The sequence below is a fragment of the Astyanax mexicanus genome, chromosome 14, assembly GCF_023375975.1.
Source record: "Astyanax mexicanus isolate ESR-SI-001 chromosome 14, AstMex3_surface, whole genome shotgun sequence".
Taxonomy (NCBI): domain Eukaryota; kingdom Metazoa; phylum Chordata; class Actinopteri; order Characiformes; family Acestrorhamphidae; genus Astyanax; species Astyanax mexicanus.
In genome coordinates this window covers 2,714,141-2,734,653 of record NC_064421.1, presented here as the reverse complement: position 1 = coordinate 2,734,653, position 20,513 = coordinate 2,714,141, and the positions used below count along the sequence as shown (strand labels likewise).

The 20,513-nt window shown below is 38.1% G+C and overlaps 1 protein-coding gene across 6 annotated transcripts in view; it reads left to right on the top strand.

Moving 5' to 3' along the window:
- Window positions 1-20,513, top strand: part of ppp1r13ba (protein phosphatase 1, regulatory subunit 13Ba) — a 109,705-nt gene that overhangs the window by 7,555 nt on the left and 81,637 nt on the right. For 3 of the 6 annotated variants that reach the window (XM_049463737.1, XM_049463738.1, XM_049463736.1), the window contains exon 2: window positions 15,520-15,667. In XM_049463737.1, the coding sequence (XP_049319694.1) occupies window positions 15,520-15,667 (148 nt within the window). Of the gene's footprint in view, window positions 1-5,656; window positions 5,960-15,519; window positions 15,668-20,513 lie in introns of those variants that run through there. The other 3 variants (XM_049463741.1, XM_049463739.1, XM_049463740.1) reach the window with 2 other exon arrangements.

Below are 20,513 nucleotides of genomic sequence, written 5' to 3'. Positions count from 1 at the left end.
TAAGTACAGATTTGTACTTAAAAGAGTACAAAGCTTGTCGCTGGGGCTGTATCTTTTTTGTCCTTTTTTGTACCCATGGTTTTTGTGCCAGATTAAAAATAATAAAGATTATAAACATTATCATCAACTGAATATGGCTCAAAAATTTGATGATCCAAAATTGTCTGGCTTTCAAATAAAAAAATGTGCAATTTAAATATATATTGTTTATCAGTACAGTAATACAGAATACTGAATGTACCTTTTGTCTGGTTAAATGGGACAAATTTGTACTTATTGCTGTTAGAAATTACTTTGTACTTCAGAGGGAACAAATCTGACCCTGTAAAGACCAATATTGTACCTTTGAGGGTACAATTATGAAGAGTGTACCTTTGAGTACAAAAAAGTACTCATATCGTACCTCTGTTTTTAGAGTCTTACTACATGATTCCTTATGTGTTCCTTCATAGTCTGATAGATCACTTTAGTATTCATTTACTATGTAGAATAAAACATAAAAAGGTTAAATTAGAGCTTAGCTTTTCTGATTCTGCTCTCCTCATGACTTTTCCAAAACTTTCTGGGTTTTTTTATTTTCCCAAAACTTATCTAGGCCTGGAAATTTTTAGGGGATATTCCAGGTTTTTCTTGACCATACGAACCCTGTTTCTATATAACTGTTATTATTATTATTATTATTATTATTATTGTAATAATAATATCGGTATCAATTTGAACCAGGAGTAAAGCAGCATAAAGTTATCCAAAAGCAGTGTGTAAGACTGGCGGAGGAGTACATGATGCCAAGATGCGTGAAAAAAACAGTGATTAAAAACATGGTTATTCCACCAAATATTGATTTCTGAACTCTTAAAACTTTATGAATATGAACCTCCTCCCATCTTCCACTGTGAGCATTGAATAAGACACAAAACATAAAATCTGAAATACGGAAATAACCGTGTCCTGGCTGAGACGTGAGGGTGTGTGGAGGTCCGTTGGGCCGGCGCCGGGTCGTTAGAAAGCCGAGCTGTCGGGGGGTTTAGAGCCGGGAAGATGGAGGGCGGTGTTTACGGCCGTTTAGCTCCGGCGTTACGGGGGAACGCACATGCTTCTGTAGCGCCAGCAGTCGCCCCGGACACACTATTGACAATTCAGTACAGAGAGAGAGAGAGACAGCATAGTAAATCAGGTGACTGTTCACAATGTACCTACAGCAGCAGTGCATTGTGGGACATGTACTAAAACAGAGTGTCCTTCTTGGAGTGGGAATCCACTATACAGTTACAGTTACTATGATACTTGATATATATCGCAAGACAATTCTCTACTATGCTTTTTTACTCATAAATAAGCAAATAGAACTTGCCTGTGAGCTTTGGGTCATTGTCCTGCTGCAGAACCCAAGTTATAGCCTCAGTTTACAATACAGGCCAAAAGTTTGGACGACCATTTATTTTTTTCAATGCGTTTTCTATATTTTCATGACTGTTTACTTTGTAGATTCTCACTGAAGCATCAAAACTATGAATGAACACGTGGAGTTTTATGTACTTAACAAAAAAAGGTGAAATAACTAAAAAAAATAAAATAAATTCTAGTTTCCTCAAAATATCCGCCCTTTACTCTGATTACTGCTTTGCACACTCTTGGCATCATTCTCTCTATGAGCTCCAAGAGGTGGCCACCTGAAATGAAAAGTTCTCCAACAGTCTTGAAGGAAGGAAGGAGTTCCCAGAGGTGTTTATTAGCACTTGTTGCTCCTTTGCCTTCTTCACTCTGTGCTCCAGCTCACCCCAAACCATCTGGATTGGGTTCAGGTCCGGTGACTGTGGAGGTTCAGCTCATTTTTTGTTAAGTACATAAAACTCCACATGTGTTCATTTGGAGTTAATTTGGTCAGGTTGGTTTGGATAGTTTTTTTCCCCTTAATAAATGAAATCATCATTTAATAAGTGCTTTTTATATTTACTCTTAAAGTATTTAAGTTTTTTTAATATGTTCAGTCTTAATACATAATCCCTGTAAAAGAAACTACAGCATTAATACTTTAAATGCAAGAAATTAGTGTCAAGAGAACACTGTTATTGTGCGTTAAGTTGAGATATTGTATTTATTGTGATATATATTTTTAAATATATGTTCTGCTCTTACATCCAGTTAAACTGAACTATTTCTACCTTGCATTTATTTAGTGGTGGTTGGTGTGGTGCAGTGGATAACAGCACCAACTGCCAGTGAGGTACCATGTGAGAGACTGGGGTTCAATTCCAGGTCAGGGTGACTATGCTATAAGGATTACACCAGTAAGAGTCCTTGGGAAAGACTCCTAACATCTCATTGGCCCAAATCTGTAATACAAATAACCTTGTAAGAGTCAGATAAAATGCAAAAAAAAAAAAAAAAATATATATATATATATATATATATATATATATATATATATATATATATATATATATATATATATATATGTTTATTTATTTGTCCCGCCAGCACCCCCATCTTTTGAGGGCAACTTTATTTTTATTACAATAATAATATTAATAATAATAATAATAACAGTTATATAAAAACAGGGTTCGTATGGTCGTGAAAAACCTGGAATATCCCCTAAAAATATCAATTTCCAGGCCTGGATAAGTTTTAGGAAAATAAAAATACACAGAGTATTTTGGAAAAGTTGTGGAAATTTGGTCTACAAACCTTTGTGTTTCCCTTTATCGATGGAGAAAATCTATTTTGAGCTAAAAAAAATACGTCAGCTAAGAGTCAGTAATTCAGTAATTTAACCCTTCACACAATGGAGCTCTCAGGATCTGACACACATTTTACTATTAAAGATTGCGTGTCAGATTTATTTTAGGCCTACTCTGATGAATTTCGATTATAGTTTTAGTTGATTTTTGGTTTTAAAAATCGTATGGTCATAAAAATGTGCCTTAAAGGCATGAAAAAGTCATGAAAAGATCATTTTATCAATTTATTGGTGAAAATGTGTATGAACCCTGTAGAAAAATGTTAAATTAAACAATAATAGTAAGTGATAAATGATTAAGACATTATTGATATTTATATTGTATATAATAAACAGGGTTCGTACGGTCATGAAAAACCTGGAAATGTAATAGAATTTGAAAATATCAATTTCCAGGCCTGGATAAGTTTTGGGAAAATAAAAAAAAACAGAAAGTTTTGAAAAAGTCATGAAAATTTGGTCTACAAATCTTTGTGTTCCCTTTTATCGACAGAGAAAATCTATTTTGAGCTAAAAAAAAAAAAAGAACATCAGCTCAGAGTTAATTCAGTAATTTAACCCTTCACACAATGGAGCTCTCAGGATCTGACACACATTTTACTATTAAAAATTGTGTGTTGGATTAATTTTTGGCCTTCTATGATCAATTTTGATAATAGTTTTGGTTGATTTTTGGTTTTGTTGTCCATTTCTGCAGTGTTTTAAAAATTGTATGGTCATGAAAATTTCCCTTAAAGGCACAGAAATAATTTTATCAATTTATTGGTGAAAACGTCTGTGAACCCTGTAGAAAAATGCTAAATTAAATAATAATAATAAGTGATAAATGGTTAATACATTATTGAGTATTTCTACTGTGTATAATAACGCATACATCACTGGGTGTTCTTTAAACACTTGTAATATTTCTTAAAATACATATAAAAGCTTATTCTTTTTCACAAACAAAGCTGTAACAATACAAATCCACAAAATATTGACGTTTCTATGGATTTTTGAGATGTTTATTTTATTCAGGCCACAGGACCAGGCTGGGTAACTGGGACACGCTGGTACTAAAAAGCTAAATATACTGTTATTAATATTACAATAAATACAAAAATATAAGGGCATGTAGAATTTATAAAACAAATCACGTCTGGACCTTTTTTGTGAGAGAGTGTGTGTGTGTGTGTGTGTGTGTGTTCTGTCCAGCTCAGATAGTCTAAACCGAGTCGGGCCTCAGAGCCGCACTGACAGGCCCGTCCAAATCTCTGGATTTATTATTGACAGCCCGTCGCTTTCTGGCACAAACTCGCCTCCTTCTTTGGAACCAGCGAATCCTCGCTGTCACGCAGCCATTGGATCAGAACACACACACACACACACACACACACTCAGACACACACACAGAAGGACACTGACGGTTCTGTTCTGGCTGACTCCAGCGGTTCTACAGAACCCTTAAAGGACCCCGACCGATAATAATCCAATAAACATCATCCCACTGATCAACAAAGGTGTAAAAAGTATCTCCATTCATTACTCTGTAGGTAGAAGTATAGATACTAGAGTTTAATAAAATACTTCTGTAAGTTCTGTGAAGTTAAATAAGTATCAACTCAAGCTTTTTACTATTTAAGTAAATGTACTAGTTAAAAAAAAAACTTCTTAAAGTATAAAAATAAAGTAATGTAAAGAGAAGAAATACAGCAGTTAACAGTTAAGAACAAAAGCTTAAGCCACGCCCACAGAGTCATATAGTGCACAATAAAGTTGCCATATTTTCATCATATTATAAAAATAGTGCAAAGTTCAGAAAGAAGATATTATTGTTGAGTGTGGAATATGGAGCTAGACTAGCTTTTATTTCCTTTGTTAAATATTATAATACAGTAAAAAGTTCTAGTTTAAATCTAGTCTGCCAGGCCTAATAAACCACACTATACTTTTATTACTGTATTCCTCTTAAATATACAGAGAACTATCAGTATTTAAAACATTTAAATTATGACCATTGACGCCTTTATTTCAGTAGTGGTTTTATTTAGTGATATCAGTGCAGAGTTCAAAAGTTCAGAAAGTACATTACTTCGTTGAGTGTGGAATATGGAGCTAGACTAGCTTTTATTTCCTTCGTTAAATATTATAATACAGTAAAAAGGTCTAGTCTAAATCTAGTCTGCCAGACCTAATTAACCACTCTACACTTTTATTACTGTATTCCTCTTAAATATACAGAGAACTATCAGTATTTAAAACTTTTAAATTATGACCATTGACGCCTTTATTTCAGTAGAGGTTTTATTTTGCGATTTTAGTACAGAGTTCGAAAGTTCAGAAAGTAGATTACTTGTTGAGTGTGGAATATGGAGCTAGACTAGCCTTTATTTCCTTCATTAATTATTATAATACAGTTAAAAGATCTAGTCTAAATCTAGTCTGCCAGGCCTAATAAACAACACTACAGTAATGTTACTGTAAATACCATTGACAATATTGTAAATACCATTGATAATACTGTAATGACAATTGACACCACTAGTATAAATATAATTACATTTTAATGATTTATAACAGTGATTAATGACATAATTCTGTTTAATTATGGGATTAATCTGGTCTGGCTCATTTTAAACAGTGGTATACAGTAAGTGATGTGTATTTGTTGGAGATCTGGCAACCCCTTTCCCCTTTTAACACCCACGTCCACATTGAATTGACATTTACTGTGCTGTCCACGTGAGTGTGTGTTTATTTATTTATCACTATCAGCAGAGCGGCCTGTTTACTGTCGCCTTGGTGCCTCTTATCTGTCTTTTTGCACCTCTGCCCGACCTGAGGAACGTCAGCGGGACCGAGCCGAGTGATGCAGATGCCCCAAAACCCTCCCCCAGCATGTGCTGACCACCCCCTAACCCCCCTGCCTCAACTTCTCTCTTAGTGCCGTCCCTTACGAGCTCACAGACAGACCGGCAGGCACCCTCCGTCAGAGCGAGAGAAGGAGAGAGAGACAGGGAAAGAGAGGGAGGGAAAGAGAGACAAAAAATGTCCCAGTGAAGTTGGTCGGTGGTGGCCGCCTCTCTCCGGCTCCTCCTGCCGTTCCTCCAGGATTCCATGAAGCGGTTTGTTAGCATGGTTCTCCGCAGCCTGGTCAGCTCGCCCAAGGCCAGACCGTGGCTGCAGAAGAGAGAACGGACCCAGAAGAAGGAGGACGGGAAGCCCAAGGTGTCAGCTAAGGTGAAGGGGTGGAGGACTCTAATGGGTTAGATGGCTAATGGGCTGGAAGTGTTAATTTGTTAGGGAACATTAGCTGTACTGTGAATTAAGGCTGGATTACTAATTGCTAAGAAGGATATTGGGCTGATTGATTGATCAACTGACCATAGTGCTAGCTGACTAATTTAGGACTTGACTTGGAAGAATAAATTGTCTAGTAGACAGTCCTTAGTCCACATGGTCTCAAGACCAATAGGTTTAACTGTAGGGATGGTGAGCTAAGGTAGAAGCCTATTAGACTGGACTATTAATTGATTAATTAGAGGGCGATAGGTCTGATAACTGGAGAAGTTACTAGCCGTAGAGCTAGTTGACTGACTCAGGACTTGGAGAGTTTGGAAACCTTTTTGGATTGTAGAATTAATAGTTTGGAAGACTAATTTGTCTAGTAGACTTTAGTCTAAATGTTCTCAAGACTAGAGGCCTATTAGACTGGACTACTAAATGATTAGAGGGCTATTGGTCTAGAAGGCTTATAGACAGAAGATTGGTTGGTCAACTGGAGAAGTTTCTAGCCATAGAGCTAGCTGACTGACTTAGGAATTGAAGAGTTTGAAAACCTTTTTGGATTGTAGAGTTGGTGGTTTGGACAATTAATTTGTCTAGTAGACATTAGTCTAAATGGCCTTGAGATCAGTGGACTTAAATGTAGGGGTAGTCACCTAGATGCCTATTAGACTGGACTACTTATTGATTAGTGGGCTATTGGTATCGTAGGGCTAATAGACTAATAGTCAATTTGTTGGTCAACCGGAGAAGTTACTAGCCATAGAGGATTTGGAGCATTTGGAAACCTTTTTAGTCTGAATGGCCTTGAGACCAGTTGATTAAGTGTAGGGGTAGTAAGCTAGATGCCTATTAGACTGGGCTATTAATTGATTAGAGGGCTATTGGTCTAGAGGGCTAATAGACTGGATTTTGCTTGGTCAACTGAAGGAGTTAATGGCAAAGGAGCTAGCTGACTGACTCAGGACTAGTCTAAATGGTCTCGACACCAGTGGACTTAAATGTAGGGATAAATAGGGTAAGCTAGAGACTGAGCTACTCATTGATTAGAGCGCTATTGGTCTAGAGGGCTAATAGACTGAAAATTGGTTGGTCAACTTAAGACATTACTACCCATAGAGCTTGCTGACTAACTCTGAGCTATGATTGTTTAGAATGTTACTGGAATGTAGGGTTTGTGGGCTTGTTCTAGAGTGTTAGTAGACTAAAGAGTAGACAAAATTGAGCTGTGAATGTATCTTGGTGTTTGGAGAACTTTGAAGACTTGATTGGTTATTGGGATGTAGGGTTTGTGTGCTCAGGGGTTGATGCACTGGAGAATCTTTGGATTAGCAGGCTTTAGGATAGTTAGTGGAAGGTTAGTGGGAATTGGGGTGGGTGAGTTTGATGGTTGGTTGTTGAATTTGGGAGCTTTTAGAGCAGTGGACTATTGGACAATTGGAAATTGTTGGCTAGAGGGCTTTTGGGCTTGCAGCCTTAAATGTATCTGAATAAACGGTTATTGAAATGAATGGCTAGTGAGCTAAAAAAAGGTGTTGGGCTTTGGAGCTAGCAGACTAGTGGGCAGTTTGAGTGGAGGGCTTTTTGGGCGGGTAGACTTGAGGGATGGTTGGCATGAGCAATAATTGCAATGGAAAATTTTGGGTTGGGCTATTGGATGTGAGAGGTTTTGAGCTGGGTAGGTTGGAAGCTATGTTGGTCTGGAGAGTTGAGGGATGGTTGTTTGGAACATTAATAGGATGTAGGGCTTGTGGGCTCAATGGTTGTTTGGCTGGAAGGATTTTTGTCTGTTAGGCTTGAGGGATGGTTGGCTGGAGGGTTAATGGGAAAGAGACTTTAGTGGATGCAAAGGGTTTAGTTCTAATAGACTGGAAGGTTTTGGGGTTGGCAGAGTTGTAAGTTAGTTGGCTGAAATATTAACAGGAAGGATGACTAAGCATTAGATAAGTTGGGATGGGTGGCTAGTAATCTTTTATATGCTTTTGGGCCAGCAATCCTGAGGGATGACTGGAAGGAGGGCTAGTGTATGTGAAAGATTTTGGGCTGGGGATCAAGGAGATTGATGGTTGAGGGGGGCTTGTAAATGTGAGGGTTTTGTGGAAGCTATCAGACTAAAGATCTGGTGGATGGGAAGTCTTTTGGGCTGGTAGACTTAAAAGAGATAGCTAGACGGTTAGCAGAAAGGAGGAATAGTAAGCATGAGTTAAGTTGAGCTGGGTGGCTAATAGTCTCTTGTGTTGGTTTAGGGGATGAAGGACTAGTGAGCTAGAGGTTTGTTGGTCTGGGAAGCTAGCAGGCTAATGGTCTAGTGAACTGGAGCAATGTTTTTTGGGGCTGTGGAGTGGTTATCTGAATAGTTAACATGAAGCAAAGCTAGTGGAGTGTATGGCTTCAGGGCTGGCAGGCTTGAGTGACGTCTGGCTGGAGGGTTAGCAGGATGGATGGTAAGTGGGCTGAAGGGCTGGGGTGGTGGCAGGCGGCTGGACTGGTGAAGGGACGGCATGTTTAGGACTTCAGGCAGTTGGGGACTTGTGCAGTTGCTTAAAATAGGCAGACTGGTTTGACACAGGAGAAATGAGATTTTGGAAATGTGACCTTGCTGACCCCGGCATTTGGGCTTCAGCTGCATTGAGTGAAAGTGTGTGGACTATTTTGCTGTTGTTCAAGTTTATAGGAAAAAATATATAAAGTTAAAAGCTTTTCAGAATTTATTATAGTCCATATTGTGTTGCACTGGTTTTGTGCGGTTATATTATTACATTATATATTATTATATGTTCATACCCTGTAAATGGCAGCTAATTAAAAAGCCATCTTTTTGACATCTTCGTGACATATGGTTTTGTTTTTAGGAAGCATGTATTGAAATATCGTCGTAAACTGACACATATACAGTGTGTCTCGCTGATGCTCTGCATGCCGTGAATGGTTGTTCATCATGTTTAAAGTGAGTGTTGTGTGTCTTCCTCTAGTTTACACTTTACAGTACCAGTCAAAAGTTTGGACACATCTTTTCATGTAATGTTTTTTCTCTAGTTCTTTATTTAATTTATTTTCTGTACTGTAAATTAATATTAAAGACATAAAAACAATTAAGGAACACATATGGAATTATGTAGTAAACAGTAAAAAAGTGTTTGTCCTCCACATTAATCCCCTGATCTAAACCTGATGAACTGAGATGGTGATTTAATTGGGATAAGCTGGAGCTAAAGTGGAAAACATATTCTGTTTTTTAATATTTTTTTAAAATAAATAATTTAGCATGTATTCCTGTATAGCTTTAATATAGTCTTCAATATTAAATTTACAGTGTAAAAATTAATTAAAAAAAGAAAACATTTGACTGGTACTGCATATGTGAAAATTGAAAGTACTGTTAGGGCTGTGTGGTATTGTGTATTATTGTATCATATACAATAATATTGTTTTTAAAACATTGTTGTAATACATTTTAAAATCAGCCTCGTTACTCCTATTTAATTTCAGCTGGTTTTCATAATATCTCAAAATAATTACTTGCTATCTTAAAATAATGACCCACTATCTCAAAATGATGGGATAGTATCTCATAATAATTACTATAACTACTACTATCTTAAAATAATTTCTTAGTATCTCAAAATATTGAGATAGTATCTAGTAATAATTACTTACTATCTTAAAATAATTACTTAGTAACTCAAAACATTGAGATAGCATCTCAAAATAATTACTTAGTATCTCAAAATATTGAGATAGTATCTAGTAATAATTACTTACTATCTTAAAATAATGACTAAGTATCTCAAAATAATGAGATCGTATCTTGAAATAATTACCTACTTTAAAATAATGATATAATATCTTGAAATAATGACTTACTATCTCAAAATATTAAGATAGTATCTCAAAATAATGACTTGCTATCTTAAGATATTGAGATAATATCTCAAAATAATGAATTGCTATCTCAAAATATTGAGATGGCAGTTTACTTAATAATAATTTTATAAACATGTGCTGGATTATTATTAATTTTTTTTAGGTGGTGGGAATGGGCTTCCATATATCGTCACTGTCTAAAAGAAAAAAAAAACACTTATCTCCGTTTTTGTTGATTTTTAGTTTACTACATAATTTGAACAGACAAACTGTCCCTTACACTGTGCCAAAATTTCTTGATGAACGGACCAATAGAAACTCTTCAAAATGACCTGAAATAAATTCTTTTTACATTGACTCCCATTGAAAGTTTAGAAGGTTTTTTGTTTCTCCTGTAAAGTTGCTGTTTATCATTAGACAGTGATGATATATATCTAGCTGATGCTAATAAGGATTCTCTAGTTTACAGTTCAAAGGAAAAATAGAACAAAGAGCATTTTTAGGAAATGTATCTACATTATTTAAAAGCTCCTCAGATCCAGCCTGTAGTCTGGAGGCTCCAGCTGAGGTTCAGTATTGGAGCTGTTGGGATAAAGCGTTGGTGTTTTGGGGCGTTTTTTGGGCTGGACTGTTTTTACTTGAATCCTCCTGGTGCCGGTTAAACTCCAGGCAGAATTCCAGACTGGAATTAGTTCCTCACTGCGGATGACAGGAGCATTTCCCTCTGTGGATTTATTTTCCGTTAGTGGGGGAGTGGTTTCTGCTTCTTGGCCACACAGGCGCTGGTTTACGCCCCCTTTCTAATCAGATTATTATAGCTCGGCCTGTAATCCGACCCTTACAGAATTTCTCCGCTCAATCTGGCGCTGCGTGTCTGCAGTGATTGCTTTACGTCTTGGAGCTGGAAGCGGAGCGGGAGGGTGGAATTCGGGCTTGTTTATGGGAGGGATGTGTTTAGGTTTTGGTGGAGAGTGAAGAGGGGCTGGAGGAGAGAGGCCACTGGGTTTATTTTATTAGATCAGTGGTATAAATTACACAGGCTGCCCAAATGTCTGCATTTCTCAGTCCTCTTAAGGCTGGATGATCAGATGTCTCAGATGGTTTTATGAGGTGTCTCAAGAATTAAGGCCTGACCAGTATATAAATCATATGAGAGATTCTGATTTTAGAGTTTAAGAAGGCAAATTGACAAAAAAAAATAAAAAGGGGTGGACGATATAATATCATGATTTTTCAAGGTATTTTCGCGATAAGGATACTCTTGGCGATATGACAAAACACTTAAGCAAAAAATATATATATTTCAAGAATACACAACTGCAACAAAATGAAAATTAAATTTTATTGTTGCATACAATATGATATAGCCCCCTAACACCCATAACTGAGATATGATGTTGGCGGCACGATGGCTTAGTGGTTAGCACGTTCGCTGCCCAGCGCTGGGGTCTTGGGTTCAAGTCCCTATCTGGGTGGAGTTTCCATGTTCTCCCCGTGTCTGCGTGGGTTTCCTCGGGGGACTCCGGTTTCCTCCCACAGTCCAAAAACATGGAGATCAGGTAAATTGGATACTCTAAATTGCCCCGAAAAATTGAATACTCTAAATTGATCTGGTGTGTATGTGTAAAAAGTGTGTGGTATGTATGTAAGTTGTGTGTGTATGTGTAAGTGTGGGTGTAAATGTGTGTATGATTGTGCCCAGATATAGATTGGCACTCTGTTCTGGGTAAATGCTGTAGTGCTCGATGCAGTCCTCCAGGTGGACGGTCGTTTCCGGTTGAGAGTACGCTGTGCGCTATTGGCTGCCGCTTCTCACCGGTGTGTGGATGTAATGTGCTTGTGTGTAAAAAAACATGGAAATTGTAAAGCGTCCTTGGGTTTCTAGAAAGACGCTATATAAGTTGAACTTCATTCATTCATTAAAAAATACAAGAATTTTATCAGATTTGTAACAGAACTCAATGATCCAGAATATCATGATACTAATAATAATGCACTCCAGATAACTCCATATATCCAGGATTAAAGTAAAATAAATGATGCTGCACAGATATAATCTGTCTCTAGTAAATATATAATGAAAAATGAGAAAAGTGTGATTTTTTTCTTTTGCTTAAAAAAAACAAAAAAATTTTGGGCACCATATTTCAGAGAATAATATTGTTCATTATATTCAAAAATGTTGGCGATATTATTATTGCATACAATACAATAATTACATATATTGTTCTTCATAGTTTAGTATTAATCTACAATGTAGAACATTTAAAATAATGAAAAGATAGCCAAATAAAAAGGTAAAATGATCATTAGATTACTGATTGTTGATAAAACTAGCAGTGAAAGCCCTGATTTAACTGCATGCATAGAAGGTAAGTATGTGTATGTGTATATATGTGTGTGTCCTGGTTTAAGAATTGGTGAGAGCACTGCTTTAGATCAGTGAAGCTTTTTCCAAAAGTAGAAACTCATTTTCCCAAATCCTGCGACTCTCCTGCTCTGTTAAATCTGTGCCCGTGCTGCTGACTCGCCAGGTTCGCCTGCTGGATCTGTGGGCACGGCTTAGCGCCGCTCTCTGAGCCGCGTGGTAAAGCTTCTTTAAGAGGGACCCCCCGCACTGATCTTAAAAACAGCGTGCGGAGATTGGCGTGTGTGTGTGTGATTGTGGTGGGTGTTATATAACTCTTCTGGGTAAAGTGAAGATTACTGGTCTGTCGGAGTGACGCAGCTGGAGCTGATCTTGTGCCTTAAATCATGATCACGTCGGCCAAAAGTTGCACTGTCTAATCTAATGGACTGGAGTTCTGTCCTGTTCTGGGTATTAAATACTTATCTAATGTTCTGTAATCAGACTGAGAGACAGAATGCACAGGAAAGAAGATCAAATTGACATACAAAAGTACACCCTCACATTTCTGCAGATATTGAAGTATATCTTTTCATGGGACAATGTCTACAAATAATGCTCTGTTTCAGTATTGCACAGTACGTATTGGAGTTCATGTGGGACCATGGCACTCCCACCACCATGCTTGACAGTAGACATGACACACTTATCTTTGTACTCTTCACCTGATTGCTGCCACACATGCTTGAGACCAAACAGATTAATCTTTGTCTCATCAGACCATAGGACGTGGTTCCAGTAATCCATCACCTTTGTTGTTATGTCTTCAGCAAACTGTTTGTGGGCTTTCTTGTGTACAGACTTCAGAGGAGGCTACCTTCTGGGCTGACAGCCATGCAGACCAATGTGATGTAGTGTGCGGCATGGTGCGTATGGTCTAAGCACTGACAGGCTGACCCCCCACCTCTTCAATCTCTGCACTCCTGCATCTATCTTTTAAAGACAGTGTTTGGACGTGACTCTGAGCTTCACGTGCACTCAGCTTCTTTGGACGACCAACGCGAGGTCTGTTCTGAGTGGACCCTGCTCTTTTAAAACGCTAGATGATCTTGGCCACTGTGCTGCAGCTCAGTTTCAGGGGGTTTGCAATGTTCATGTAGGGCAAAAATTCGTCTTTTAGGATCCTCAGAGAGTTATTTGCCGTGAGGTGCTATGTTGGAACTTTCATTGGCCAGTATGAGAGAGTGTCAGATCTGAATTACAAAACAATTTGAAGCTGCTCAATTTAGACATTTAGGGGGTGTGGTCTCTTAGGGGTGTACTCATATTTGTTGCGGGTGGTTTGGACATTAATGGCTGTATATTGAGTTATTTTGAGGGAAGAATACATTTACACTGTTATATAAGCTGCACACAGACTACTTTTCATTGGGTCAAAGTGTGATTTTGTCAGTGTTTTCTAATGAAAATATATACTTAAATATCTGTAGAAATGTGAGGGGTTTTGGAGACCTCTCTGGTGAGAAGGTGTAATTGCACAGAGCGTGTGGAAGAGTACTTTTAAAGTGCACATATTATACAAAACTCACTTTTTAAACCATCCATCCGTTTTCTGTGAACAGCTGAAGGAGTTGTAAGATGTCAGGAATCTAATACTTTTAATTTAATAATTTAATACTATTAATCCCGTCAATCTTTTCAATAAACTTAGGGATATGGACATTGATATTGCTCTATGTTACTGGATTCACAATTTTTTGTCAAAAAGAACGCAGAGAGTCAGGATGGGTAACCTCTCTTCCCAAACTCTGACCCTTAGTACAGGAGCCCCCCAGGGCTGTGTTCTTTCACCTTGGTTATTCTCACTCTACACAAACACCCTCACATCTACCCACAGTTCAGTTTCTATTCTCAAATATGCAGATGACACAACAATAATTGGTCTTATCACCAACAATAATGAACATCACTATCGTGAACAGGTTGCCCAAGCAGTCACTTGGTGCCAAAATAACAATTTACAGCTTAACATATTAAAAACTCAGGAACTCATAGTTGATTTTTCTCGCACACCCATATACAAAATACCCATCTCTATTTTTTCGCAACCCATTATCATCACTGATTCATTCAAATTTCTGGGAACCCATATCAGCAACACACTTAAATGGAAACTACACTCACACCAACTCTACAAAAAAGCCAATAAAAGGCTATTCTTTCTCAGACAACTAAAAAAATTCAGAGTTAGGAAAAATATCCTTCTTCAGTTTTACACTGCCATCATTCAAAGCATACTCACCTCATCCATAACAGTGTGGTATGGGAATTTGGATACCCATTCACGCAAAAAACTGCAAAGTATAGTAGATAAATCATCAAAAATCACAGGGCACATCCTCCCATCCATTGACACTTTATATTACAGACGCATCACACAACGAGCAATAAAAATCACCTCAGACCCCTCCCATCCTGCATATCATCTATTTACACTTATGCCTTCTGGAAGACGTTACAGGTCACTGTCAACCAAATCTGTCAGATTTAAAAATAGTTTTTTCCCAACCGCTGTACGTTTACTAAACCAGGTTTAACTGTTTATGTATGTATTTGTCTATTCACTGTTGTGTTGTTTGTTGTTTTGATACAGACAGAGATGTGAGCATGTTATGTTATGCTGTACCGTAAGTAAATTCCACCAACTTGTTGTGTGGTCATTAATAATAAATGAATGAATGAATGAATAAATGTAAATGCTCAGCGTTAGTATGGGGTGTGGCCAGCAACAGCTTAGTTGCATAAAAGTGTCAAAGCCCTTCAACGGCTCACTCTGAAAGGTATGGAAAAGAGCTGATGATCTTTTTTTTGCTACGTGAGAGTGATTTTGTGTAAAGAACCTCTTCTAACGTGTGTAAAAAAAAATTGTAATATTTCCCCTTTAATGCAGGTTAATGTCAGTATGTTGCTTTGTGAAATTGAATGTATTGTTTTGTTTATTTTATTGTATGCAGAAACAGGTAAATTTACCTAAATACACCTAATTTTCAGATCACCAAGCCTATTAGTGTAGATACATTCAGAAGCACCATGGATGAAAATTTGTCATTTGTGAAAATAGACTGTTGGCGGGGTGTGAGATAGCAATGAACATCTTTCTGCATCTTTATGTGTATTTACCCATCTAAACTCATACATACCCATTTATTCAATAAATTCTCATATTGGATTTCAGACCAAACAACAAATGATCAGGATTTTCCACATTTTTATCCTCACACCGTGTGTTTTCTTCCTCTCTCAGATGATTATCTCAGTGTTTCTGAGTGATAACGAGCAGCTGCTGACGGAGGTGCCGATCACGGCGGAGACGCTGTGTAAGGATGTGGTGGAGTTCTGTAAGGAGGCCGGAGAGAGCGGCTGCCACCTCGCTGAAGTGTGGAGGGGGAACGGTAAGAAATGAATTATCATTATTGATTCGTGGTATATTTATTAAAACATAGGTGCTCTAAACTCCCAGAAACCTACAAAACCTACTGTTTCATTACTCCACATGTTTGTGTTTTAATCAAATAAATAGGGTTAATAAACCTGCGGGAAGAATATTGGTTTTTAAATGTGGTGAAACTGACACCAATTAAATAATAATTTCTGGTATTTGCTTGTTTAGGAGTATTTTATCCTGTTTAGTATTAAAGATTATGTGACGTATCGTAGAGAATTGTCTAATGATATATTGAGGATCACAGTACTGTGATAATACCGTATCATGAGATGCCCTGTGATTCGCACTAGAAAGCTGAAAGCTAATTGCTAGAATGAGGTCTGACGATTTAGAGTATTTATAAAGATTTGACATTGGAATCACATCTTGAGGATTATTGATTAAACCCTAGTCATTGATTTATTGTCATCAGTTTGGAATCATGCAGTTAGCTAAAGAAATCAAACACAGAAAATCAAGCAAAAATCACTTTTGATTTCATTCGCAAAAATTGTCAGTGTCAGCACAACACGAAAATATTTTTACTTACACTTTAAATTTGGTATTTGTTATGTACAGTACCAGTCAAAAACCTGGACACGCCTCTCCTAGTTCAATGCATTTTCTTTCTTTGTCATGGTGTACACAGAATACAGACACTTGCGAATACAGTAAAATGGGTTGTTTAATAAAACACAGGGCAGAGAAACGGGTAGTCGTACAAACACACTTAGAGCACCGGCAAACAGAAGCCACATAGGAATAACCATACGATGAGTGAGAAACAGTCCAGAGTTCAAACACGAGGAAGCCAACATCAGAGATAATCCAATAATCAAAAAACGTGAAACAGTCCAGGTCATACACCGAAAAATCCACAATCAAAGATAATCCAAAAATAGGAGTCAAGAAAAAAAAAAGGCAAGGTCATACACGAAATATCAGAGACAAGTAATACGTAACGCTTTGTAAAGAGGTAGAACCAACAATACGCGGCACCAAGGAGTTCGTGAAGCGCCCTTAAATACCCTGGGGGTGATCAATACTCGGGGCTTCCTGGCAGAAGCAGGTGAGGTGTCACGTGCGTAGGTGTGTGCGTGATGTCAGTGTGTGGTGCGTTCTGGGTAGTGTAGTTGTTAGGCTGTAAACCTCCGTTGGAGCTCAGTGTGGAAGGATCAGGAGTGCCTACAGCACCAGACGTGACATTCTTTTTATGTTTTTTTTTTTCGTTTTTTTACAATATAAATTTTATATTGAAGACTATATTAAAGCTATACAGGAACAAATACAGAATTTAATTTAAAAAACTAAACAGAACTGTCTGAGGACTTGAGAATCAAAAGTGTGAACAAATATCAACAAACTCTAGGTTGGAAGTCCATCTCCAGAGATCTTGATGTTTTTTTTTCGTCATCAAGAAGTTTACAAGCTATGTCTCTGTAGCTAACCTCCCTGGACGTTGGATGGAAGAGAAAAACTGATGAAAGATTGCAACACAGAATAGTTCCTACAGTGGATTTGCAGCCTCAATCAAGTTCCAAACTAATTCAAGCTGTCCTGCAGGCTCAGGGTGCATCAGTGTCAGTGCTAACTAGAGTTAGCCACTAGGTTTTGATAATGCTTGAAATGTCCAAATTTTCAGACGGAGAAAAGCCCCTTTTCTCACTACACTGCCGGTCCTAAATGCCACCAGGTGTGTCTTTTTGTCTCATTATGGACAGGTGAGAAGGCTTGGCAGGTGTTTCCGATAAACTGGCCTCTGGAGGAATGTGTTGTGAGGTGTTGATGTGTGTGTGTGAATGTAGTGTGTTGTAATGATGGGTTAAAAAGAGACACGCGAGCCGGTGAGATCGGTTTCAGCGCTGATGGTTCTGAATGGGGACGTTGATCGGGCCCCTCCCTCAGAGCACGGCGCCGTCCGTCAACGCGGGCCTTGTCCCAGCGAGTCCTGCGCAGTGTGCTGCAGGAAGTGGGTCAGGACGTCTCGAGACCCTCAGGCCTGTTTATCTGAAGCCTACAGGCTGTTCCTGCAGTGACCTACACTCACTTCACGCAGAGACGGGTCTGGACTGTATCAGCGAGGTTCTCTTAGCCTTCAGGAAGGAGAACCGGACCTTTTCAATCAGACAGATCTCTGGCAGTCTGCTGCGGCGCTGCGCTCGCCCCAGATTTTACACCAGATCTTCAGGCTTCTATAAAAAAACACTGCTTTTTTAATCTTAAGGGCCTGGAGGACATCCATAAATCAGTCATCATTTATAGCCTGATTATTTTAATACTCATCAGGTGTTTAAGGTCCATATTGGAGCAGCATGAGCTTATAATACACTGCGTTTCTAGTTCACTCCATTAGTTTTGAGTCTTGTATTGCAAATAGAGCTTAGATATGGCCCAAAAAATCTGACCCGACCCGGCCCGAGCCTGTGCACGTTCTGCCCGAGCCCGACCCAACCCAACCCATCCCGACCCATAAACTGGCTGTTTTCAAGGCGTTTAAATGAGCAAAATCTGTTTAGAATGATGTTAATTAACACTGAAACACTGAAGCATAGAACTATTATTATTTAATAAAATTATTTTTTTAAGAACAGCTGCACACAGCACTGCATGTCAAACGCAGAGAAGTGGAGGAGCTCACGTGCGCCCAGAGCTGCGTGATTATAATGTTCTAACTGGTGCAACTTTTTTAAAACAGTTTAATTGTTTAACTTACAAGGTTATGTTTATTTTTTGTTTAATTTTATTTTTGTTTCACTTTTTCTCCTCCAATTCAGTTAGTTTTAATTGTTTTTAGAGTGAGTTTGCTATTTTTTATTAGTTTTTACACATCACATCAGAGAGATACATCTGAGAAACACATAAACAAACTCAAAAACTCAATAAACTTTACAGGTTTCACTAATTTTCACCAAAATTATTAACTATGAGAAGAGAGAGAAAGAGAGAGAGAAAAAGAGATTTATTAGTTCATCCTTCCGCGGGGGATGTTCAGGTGTATGAGCTACTCACAGGTATTTATAGCTGTTTGGGGTTTATTCCACTGTATCTCCTATTTTACTACAGAACACCTGCTTTTATCTCCCTCACGCTCATATTCTAATCCCATTCTGCAGATTTCTCAGGGTTTTCTGTCGTTATTTTGCGGCAAGCGCGAGCCGCTGTAAAACTGCTGGAGTGGAAACAGCGCTTATAAATAAATTAACACGATAACGCGATAATTAAGGGTATTCTATCTGTAATTTTAATTTGTTTTAGTTAGTTTTATAACTAGTTCCAGTTAGTAACAGAGTTCCAGTTAGTTATGCTTTTTTCCTTTTAATTACCGTTTTTTATTAGTTTCAGTTAGTTTCACTTTTAGTTTTAGTTATTTTGTTTGTTTTCGTTAACGATAATAATTGGTACTTAGCTATATTGAAATTATCACGCCAGAGCTTTATATAAAATAAAAATAGAATAAAAAAACAGATACCTACATCTCAGACTGTTTTCTGGAGCCCGACCTGGGTTGGGTTCGGGCAGAGAATCTAAGCTCTAATTGCAAAGCAACTACACTCCCTTCTAAAAGTATTGGAACAGCAAGTTCAATCCTTTTATTTCTGCTAAAGACTAAAAACATTTGGGTTTGACATTATTTCTTTTCTTTTATTTTTTTTTATAATTTTATTATAATTATAATATTTTTTTTTTTCATCACTATCACTAGTGATGCTCCAACACCAGGAGGGGTTAAGAAGACTAGCACACGCCTCCTCCGATACATGTGAAGTCAGACTCCACCTCTTTTTGAACTGCTGCAGATAGCTGTAGCATTGCCGAGTAGCATCACAGCGCTAACACTCGGAGGAAAGCGCAGCGACACGGTTCTGATACATCAGCTCACAGACGCAGCCTTGTGCTGATCCACATCACCCTAGGAGTGATGAGGGGAAAGAGCACCATCTACTGTACTGTACCCACCCAGAGAGAGTAAGGACAATTGCGCTCTCTCGGGGCTCCGGTAGCTAATGGCAAGCTACATGAACAGGATTCGAACCGGCGAACTCCTGATCATATTGGCAGCACTTGTTGGCCTGCTGGACCACTCGGAGTCCCTGGGTTTGACATTATAAGATGAATCTGCTTTTATATCCAGATATATTCATCTGGATCTGATAGACTGTTCAGAAGATACTATAGCACCTTCTGTCTGAACCCACCCATATTTTTCTTGTGAGCAAAAGTATTGGAACATGTGACTGTCAGGTGTGTTTTGTTGCCCAGGTGTGTCTTGATCATACATTAATTATTCTAGTTCAAGAGTAATCAACATGAAAACCAGAGAGCTGTGTGAGTCTATGGGTGAAAAACAAGCAGCTGTGAAGCTGAGAGATGATCAACCAATCACAGTAATTAGAGCACAAATATTGTTTATAGCCAGAACAACTGTATGGAATGTCCTAAAGAGGAAAGTCGTCACTGGTGTACTGAGTAACAGATGTTGAAACAGTTAAAACAAGGAAAACCACAGCGGTTGATGAAACAGAAACATTGTGAGTGCTGTAAAGGAAAAACCCTAAAACAAGTGTTTAGTGACATTGGAAACAACCTCCAGAGGGCAGAAGTGAAGAAATCACAATCTAGTGTTCACAGAAAATGTTCAGGGGCTTCACCAGAAGAAGAAAATCACTGACTATATGTAGTATATCAGATTCAGATATAAATACCTGTAAATAAAAGCTACATACATAGGGGCTTCATAACTCATAAAGCAATCATTAGCATTGAATAATGTGTTTTTAAAGCAAAAGCGGTAGTTAAATCTCTATAATTAGCTA